Genomic DNA, 9,092 nt, shown 5'->3' on the forward strand with positions numbered 1-9,092 from the left:
CTGAAATGGCCTGTTCTTGGCCTGTGGTTTCACAAAATTGGACTAATGTCCTCATTGCTTGTTTGTTGCAGTCATAGCTCATAGAGTGTTTCTGGCCAGGTACTTCATTTTTTGCAGTGGTGAGTGCAGGTAGTAGTAGTAATAACTGTGCCAACCTAATTTATTCTTTATTCAGTGTGACAGTGGCAGAGCCAACCGGTAGCTCTATGCACCAAGTTGCTTTCACCTACAGTTTGAGAGCTGCAAATCGAGTGTTTTGTAGGCACCTCTGAAATTTTGAAATTCTGATATGTCCAGCTCAGCTGAATCAATAATACCTGTGGGGGGGATATTTTGTCAGCTGTCCAATTGTTTTCTGTAATACTAGTCAGCCTGCTGAGAAATGGGTAATAAGGAACAGATGCTTCAACTTGTTTTGTAGGGGGTTGAACGCTTCTTAGCTTTACTAATCCAGGACATCCTGGATGAATCATAGGACTCTTGAATGACCTCTTGCTCCTGCTAGCCAAAAATACTCTAATATTGCTTGGCCTTGGTTGGGTGGAGGATCACAGTGGACTGGCAGTACCAAGAAAAACCAGAATGTTCGCATCTTGTAAAATGCCTGAAGTTTGACATTTGAGAAATTAGGTTGCCACCTCTGTTTCATTCCCTAGAGCAGCTTTTGTTCTCCCATATTTTGTTGACTTGGGTTTTTTGTTTGTTTGTTTGTTTGTGGGGGTTTTTGTTTGTTGGGTTTTTTTGTTTTGTTTTGGGGTTTTTTTGTTTTGTTTTTGGTTTTTTAATAAAAAGTCTGTGATGTAAAAGATTCCAGATGCTCTCTTCCCTCCAGTCATGGCTGAAGCCTGTCTTGGATGTTGCTTAGCATAAGAAAGCCTCTATGATTGCATTTATGTTAGAAAGGAAAAAGCTGAGCCCCAGAAAGGTTATGAAAATCTTCTGAGTTAATCCAAGTTATTAGTGACAAGCCACAAATATGACACAAATATTCTAGTTTTTACTAAAATACTCTAAACAAACCAGGTTCCCATCTCACTACTCCCAGGTGCAGAAAGTTCATTGGAGTGTGTTCATGCACAACTTAACTGATAGGTGTCTGAATGCTTGTTTCAATCTAGAAAAAGAAGAGGAATGAGAATGAGACAGCTGTAGAAGGTGAAGACTCTGCAATGACCGACATGCCTCACACGGAGGAAATGACAGACATCGTAGAAATGAGAGAAGAGAATGAATAATAAATGGGATGCAATTGTTCTCTGCAGGGACGATTGGAGTGACACTTCAGCATCTTGTCGTCTCTCATACTTTTTCGTTTGTTCATTTTTATTTTTGTAATAAAGAGGCCTTGATTTAAAAGGTTTCAGATAAATTCTCTAGCATACTGAGTATGCTCTCACTGATGAGGGACCTAAAAAGAGGTCTTTGCTTCTTTATTTTTTTTTTCCAATTGAATTTGTTTTCTCACTCCATGCAAACATAAAAGATACAATTGCATCACTGTAGAGTCTTCCTTACTTATGCATCTACCTTCTCTGGACAATCTGCATTTGTCAACCAAAGCCCTGCTCTCTGTGCATGTGTGTGTGTGCGTGTGTATGGGCATGCACTTGCACGCTCACACGTGCACACTGGCACGTGCCACTGGCTCAAAGCTACTGCCATAATCCTTCTCCCTCCCCTCTTTCCTTTTCCTTCCTTTTCTTCATGAGAAATGTAAAGGAAAAGAAGTTGGAATACAGAGCTTTATTTTACTTGCTTGAAAATGACTTTGCTACATAAACTAATATACTATGGTGAACTATATCTTTTTGTTTGGCCTCGTCACTAGAGCTTATACTGCACAGGGTAAAAGACAGGGAGGAACATGTAAGTCTCCACATACAACGTGGAGAAAAACAGGTTCCTCTCTTGTATTAAAAGTGTGTGGATGTATATATACACACACAGGTACATAAACAGAGACATACATACATATATATTTATATATGTATGTATGTATATGATAAATAAAGTACACACAGGACAAGAACTCTATTTAGCTTTCATTCCAGCAGAAAGATAATAATCTTTTGAAAAATGTAAACATTTCATTCAGAATTTTCTTGAATCATTAAGCCCCACCTTACATATAATTTTCTTTATGGAAAAAAAGCAGGCACTATCCTCTTCTGAAGAGGGTGATGGCAACTGATAAACTACAACTGTATTTAAATTAAACAAAAATAAATATTGATAAGCTTTACCAAAGTTCTTGTCCACTGATCTAACTTTAATTTTTAAAGGTTGATTTGCTCTATATACTTATTTCTGGTGCCTCTATATTAAAAAAAAAACAAACATAACATATGCAGGATACCATGGTATATCACATTACTACACATAGCTCGATGAAATTTTTTATAGAGAGATACACATAATCACATGTGTGTATATGTATATATACTTATATACACATGGCACACACACTCATATGTATGTTTTGCTATAATATATTTACCTATGCAGTAGGTCAAAATCCGTATGGTGAATCTCAAGTACTGGTGGTGGTCCTCCAAGTTGATAATTAGGGACTTTGTTTATATGTTTGCTGTCAAGGCAAGCATTATGTGGGAGCTGGGAGCTGCTCACACCAGTCCTCCAGTGCTGTGCATGGAGCAGGCGGCGGGCGCCGTGTGGCTGTGGCTGAAGTGGGTTAAATAACGGAGCGTGAGGTCGGGTGGGTGATTCAAGTCAGGTGGAAATGAAGCCTGTGTAAGAGATGACCAGGGAGGTTTTGGGTGCCACTGATGATGGCTGCGGCAGCAGCTTGTATTTCTGTGCTCTTCTGTGTTTGGCTGCAGGGCAGCGTTCACTACCGGTCTGTAGTACCTTGGGTTCTTTCAGATTTAATCACGTCAGAGTCTGGAAACCATTATCCTCCATCCTATATCCATAAACCAGTTAATTTAAACCTTATTTAGTAAAAGTATATTTTTCTAAGTTGTGGAAATTATTATTTAATTGTGGACAAATTCCTAGATTTATTTGCCAGGTAGTCCCAGCACTCAGAGAACTGATCAAAACTAAACATTACTTTAAATGTTTTATCAATATATGTGTATGTAGACATACACGTGTATAAATATATATATATTGTATATTATGTACATTTATTTTAAACTACAATATGTTTCCTATTTTTCCAAGTTCAGCAAAAAATGTCTCTACAAAACTACAGAGTTGACTAGTAACCAGTTATGGCCATCATGAAAGGCATTGTATCAATGAAATTTACATTTTATCAGAAACATTTGTACCAATTTGTTACATGTGCAAATGCAATAAGAAAAAAAGGTAGAAATTACTGTGTTAACTAACAGATTTGCAACATCACTTCTCAGTTAATGAGCAGTGGCCCTAGGATGGTAAGACTAAATCCATTTACCACGTTTTTCTGTGCCACCATGGGGTAAATCCTGGTTTTGACAGTAGTTTAAAACAAAATTTAAAAAAAAACCCTCAGACAAAGTTATGTGTGCAGTATGTAGTCTGTGCACATTCATGAATACAGGTTCTCAAACAATCGTATGTATATAATGTGTATATAGACTGTTACAGATCACAGTGGCCATTTGAGGTCTCCTCTATTCACATAGTTTTGGTTTCTCCAGTACATTTGTATTCAAGTCCACAAGATACAGTTTTTCAGGAACTGTAGAGATGAAGCAAGAAAATATTTTTGTGTAATATTTCTTTGGTACATGACTAAAATTCAAACAGCAGTATTTTTGAAAAATGTTGAGCATTACCAATGTAGGTTTCAAGATAGTAATTGCACCAAAAGATAAAAAATTGAAAACAAATTAAAGGAAAACATGGAGGCTTGTGCTTTACATAAAAGTTGAACAAACACAAAAGTTGAATTACTGGTCACACAGAGATAAACTAATGGTATTGTAAAAGATAAATTTTCAATTGTGTGGGTAATACTTACTAGTCCTTTATTTTGCAAGATACTGAATGAGCACAGGAGTGGTGGGATTTGTGTGAGAATTCAAGCAGTGACATAAAGACACGTGCATTGCATCGCTTTCTGCTTCCTGCAGGTCATGTATTTCTTTTCATTGCTCTGCTGGATTAACAAAATGTGATGACGTTTCTGCAGCGAGTGATTCCAAGCCAGCCCCTCATGCTGGTTCAAGTGCTCGCTGGGGGACAGGCAGAGTTCTCAGCAGGAAGAGGTATGTCCAGGTTGCTATTCCTCTGTCCCTTGCAGGCACTGGTTATGCTTCTGGGTACTGTTGGCAGGAGCTTCAGTGACCACTTGAAACGTTGCTGCTCCAGCTCCCAGTCAGTGGCAAATTAGCTGGACTGGTGAAACAGCCAGTCTGATGAGTTACAGGCTGGGAGTGGGCAGCCATCCTCTATGGCCAAAGCCCCAGTCAGAGCATTACTGATTCGAGTATCTCAGGCAGATGCTGGTACATACCCTGTTCCGCACCTTTTTCTTTCGAAAAGGACTTCCCTGAGTTCTAGTAAAATGGCTTAGCTGTCTCTGTCTTGTGCTGTTGCTTATGAAATGGCTATCTATCTCTGTGGTAATTATTTTACAATAGAAACATGTTACGTTTCTGTGTCAGAGAGCTGGAGCGCAGTCAGCTCAATGAATTCATGTGGAGACTTGGCCTTTCCAGACTGAATTATACAATCGAAGTTACAATAAAAAGAGGAAAAATGTTGATCTTCATCCTACATCTCATGTTGCAGAACAATTTGCACAGTGGGAAATAAGAGCAGAACACTGATAAGCTGTGGATTAATGTTCCTCGGCTTTTAATACATTTGCAAAATTGTGTTAACTTGTCTTGAGCTTTCCTTTTTCAGAATTAACAGGAAACACTCCAGGTTTTTCCCTCACTGCTTTAAGCAGGCTCTCACGCTTACCAAGCCGTGGACTCGATGCACAAAGCTCTGCATTTCTCAGCCAGTGCCTGAGGCCATTTGGGTGCACCAGCGGGTTCCCAAGGCATGGAGCAGTCCTGCTCCCCATCCCCCTGGCGCAGCCATTGCAGGCAGGAGGGCTCAGTTCCCTGCTTGTTAGATAGAGCCACCCTGAGTGAGAGGATTGGGTAAGTAACAGAGAAGTCTTTTGTTTTCTACTCATTTTGCTGCTAAATATTTCTTTTGAGCAGGAGATTTATATCTGGCTCTTGCTTAGTGTTTCGCCAAATCTGCAGCCAGAGAGGAGCAGCCTGAGACGGAGGGTTAGCTGATGAATGCAGCTGATTCAGGGCAGGCCACAGCACATGAACAGAAACCTTTTGAAGGCAGGAGTGCCTGCTTTTGTGGGATGGCGCCTCATGCTTAAAAAGACGGGAGAAAGGATGCTTTCAGGCCCAGGCACCAGAATTGTCAGGCATACTTTCGTGTTGGGCTGCAAGGTGGCAACGGGAATCGAGCATCCTGCAGCTCAAGCATCCCAACCCCACTGCCAGCATCCTCAGTGAAGTGTGGGACAGTGTAGAGAATGGCGTGGCAGCAGTATTGGCTCTATCTCTCACTGAGGTTTTGTCGTTGTGGCATGGTTGGCACAGGGTTGAGTGCAGCTGGTTGTTACCTGAGGATAATTGCAGGATTAGTCTACTGGAAGGCCATGCATATGTATATAAGTGTGTATATGAGAGTGTTGCACAGGCATTTTTATTACAACCTCTGTATAGTTCATTGGAACAAGGAAGTCTAAACACAAACAAGTCTAAACATGATTTTAATGTGGGACTAGTACTAAGCCATTTTTAAAAACTGCAGTTTAAAGCTACATAAAAGAGTAAATAAAACAGCTGACCTATACCAGTAAGTTAAAGCATGATTTAGATCAGTAAGCTGGAATGGGAGAGAAAGAGGACATGTTGAAAATCTTATGGGTAATGTATACCCATCCTGAATACAACAGCATGGTGTGGATATGAGGGAATCAAAGGGCAGAAAACACCAGAGCTGTGGCTGCTGCCATTTCCCTTTCAGCTGTCCTATAGAGGGACTGAAGGATGAGGAAGTGTGTCCATGAAACACCACTTCTAAGTATTTTGGTTTCCAAGTGAAAGACTCTTCAGAGAGAAGAGTATGAAACATCTTAAGATGATTCAAGCAGAAATAAACCAGCATGCAGGTTTTATAATGTGTAGCAAGGAGGCACTACATAGTTTCCTGTTTCTGAGTAACTGGCAGGTTTGAATTAAGGAAACATCACATAAATATTAATTAAACACAAGACAAAATTATCCCAATTTTGGTATCAAATTGGCATGTTAGGATTCCCTTCCCCCATTCATATTTGGTTTTTTACTAGAATTCAAGTGCAGCAAGCCATCTTTTTTTGAGGGAGCAAGCTCCTGTGGAGGGGATACAGTGCAGAGCAGGCTGTGGGGGCTTGTGGCAGAGTACCAGGTGGAATGAAGAGCTCCCGATTTATTCTGTGCTCTGCAACACCCTGTATAGCAGCCTGACAGCATCATGAAACAAGGCAGAATTGTCAGCTTAGCAGCAAACTTGGTCCAAGTGTGGTCGCAAGCTGTGGCAGCCCTGCAGAGCAGCAGAAGGCCATGGGATGCAGGGTAGCCCTGGCTCCGAGCTCAGGCTCAGACAGCCTGTGTGGATTTTCTTTGGAGAGCCAAGTTCAATTGTCAGTGCATAGATGCAATCCTCAGCAAAACCATTGCCAGACTTCTCAGTAATTGGCACCTTCTGAACAAAAAGGCTAAAGACAAATATGAGGGCAGAGCTTTAAGCTCAGCTTGGAGCGTGGACTTGCACAGAAGGGCATTTTGGCCACAGATTTGGAAATTAATTGTACAGTTAGTGGGCTTCAGTCTCAGCATTTCATAGTCACAGTATACACTTTATCTTAGTAAAACAAAGAATGGCAGTATATTTCTAGGTCGTCTTTTGCCTGTAATCCTGAGGGGAAAGTTTTCCTTAGTATTGCAAGCCTTGTCACTGCTCAAATCAATTTATTGGTTTTATCTCGTTATTTTCTATTATTCCTAGTTCAGTGTCTTCAGACATTTCCTTATTTTCTTCTGAAGGCTCCTGCTAGGCTCATTTTGTCTGTTGGCATTTTGAGAAGGAAAATGTAATCGTCATGCTGACTGAACGTCAAGTAACGTTGTGATTAAAAAGTAGCTTACAACAAAACTCTTCTTTGATGGAGTGTTTTTTACTTCTCATTTGCTAAGCTGAAAAGGAGAGTCAAAAAGTAGAAGGAATTGGGGAGTGTCTTTATTTAAAATCTAGAATTAATTGAGTTAATTTAAGTTCATTTCTTAACTCCATCCACTTTGTTACTTTCTAGTGATCTGTGAGACCATGACCCAAACTTTTACAGCAAAGTTAGCACTGCATCCCCAGAGCATCACAGAATAGTTTGAAGTATGTAGGCTTCATATATTTCACAACTGAATGTATAACAATGGGTTTGAGAGCCTGATCAACAGGGGCAGTCCATTTTGTTTAAAATCCATCTGGACAAGAGCAGCCTGGTCCAATGTCGAAGGTGGCCCTGCTTTGAGCAGAGGAGGACCTAACAAGATAACTGGCTGCAATCCCCTTCCTGCCTAAATTGTTCTCTGATTCAACTAGGAACATAGAAGGGTCCCTTCATCTTAAAGGACTTAAGATTGCTTGCCTGTTTTTTAGGTTTTAGGTTCAGGGTTGGGAGATAGTGCCTAATAGGGGTCTACAATGTAGACATGTGAGCAAACATCTGAGCTGCACAGATTCTTTTGCTGATGACAAAATGTTCATATTGCAGAACCAGCTGTACATTACCCTCCCACCCTCTGGGAGCCCACAACAAGGACAAAGCAAAAATAAGTTATTGTATCTGCAGATGAAGTATTTGAGTACTGTTCAGCACTTTTCCCATTAACTCTCTAAGCAAAACCACCTGAAAACAGCAAGCAATTGCACCTATTACCTGCTTCCTCCCATCTCTCTTTCTGTACATCATTCAGTGCTTAAAAAAAAGCTACCCTTTCTCATAACTCCTTTCTGTAATCAAGGTAATGTAAAGTCAATACTTATATTTATGTAATAAAATGGCTTGGCCTATCTGCAAATGAGAGCATATAAATCCTCTCTTAGGAAAGGATGTATTTCAAAATTGGAACAGCAGCTTTATCCATAATTCAGCAAAAAAACTCACAACAGAAATGCAAAGAAAAAATTGCAGAACTGAAAAAAAGAAAATTAGTTGCATTAACTTTTAATGAGAATACTGCCTGGGTGGAAAGTAAGGTGTATGTACACATGCAGAAAACAGCAGAGCCTGGAACTAATGTTCATTACTCAACTTTGTAGTTTGCTCTCCAAAGCAGCACTAATGTTACTCTGCTTTTGTGTGCTGTTATGATGAACAAAAAAAATCCCTCCTGAGCTATAACAAAACAACTGGAAGGCTACAGGCAGCAAATTTACTGGTTACTTAGACCAACTGATTTTATCTTCAGACTCCGCAAGCACCACAACATTGCAAAAGCAAAAACTCCATAAAAGTTAAAGGGACCTATTTTTGTAGATGACATACCCTTACTTATTACCATCAACAAGTTTTTCACTTCACTTACTTAAGGTTTAATAGAAATACCTGCAGTATCTAGTATATTTTTAAAAAGCAAACGCACAAGATGCGAAACTCAACCTGTGTTTTCAAACTGGGCAGAAATGGCCCCCACCATCACAAAGGCAAGCAAGCGCAAATCCTGGTTCTTTGGCAGCACAGCCTAGCAGCATTCCCAAGCTTGAGAAAGCCTTGTTTGGTCTATATGGGACAGAAAACTTCTGGGAGTGCCTAAGGAGGAGCACATGTGAGTGTAGAGGAGTGAGTGTGTGTATGGGGAGAGAGGCTTGCAAATGAATGAGTTGAAGCATCTTTTGCAAGCACCCTGCGCTATGTTACCCTGCAAGGACCACACTGGTAGGCAGAGAGAACCATAAGCCCATTCTATTATCATCTTTAGTGAAAGGTTCACTTTAGTGAGAGGTTATCAGGCAGTCTTACTAGATACTAGTTACTAGATAAAGACAAACTTTACCATGCAAACTGTCTCAGCTTT

General features: G+C 40.2%; 1 protein-coding gene across 1 annotated transcript in view; it reads left to right on the forward strand.

Annotated features, from left to right (window-relative positions):
- ANKH (ANKH inorganic pyrophosphate transport regulator) overlaps window positions 1-8,614 on the forward strand; it is a 105,487-nt gene extending 96,873 nt beyond the window's left edge. Inside the window, exon 12 of the mRNA XM_029965292.1 lies at window positions 1,119-8,614. Coding sequence (XP_029821152.1) covers window positions 1,119-1,235 — 117 coding nt within the window. The 3' untranslated portion in view covers window positions 1,236-8,614. The remainder of the gene's footprint in view (window positions 1-1,118) is intronic.
- Window positions 8,615-9,092: the final 478 nt, after the last annotated feature.

This window comes from Manacus vitellinus, unplaced genomic scaffold (genome assembly GCF_001715985.3).
Source record: "Manacus vitellinus isolate BGI_N305 unplaced genomic scaffold, ASM171598v3 scaffold_96_pilon, whole genome shotgun sequence".
Classification (NCBI taxonomy): domain Eukaryota; kingdom Metazoa; phylum Chordata; class Aves; order Passeriformes; family Pipridae; genus Manacus; species Manacus vitellinus.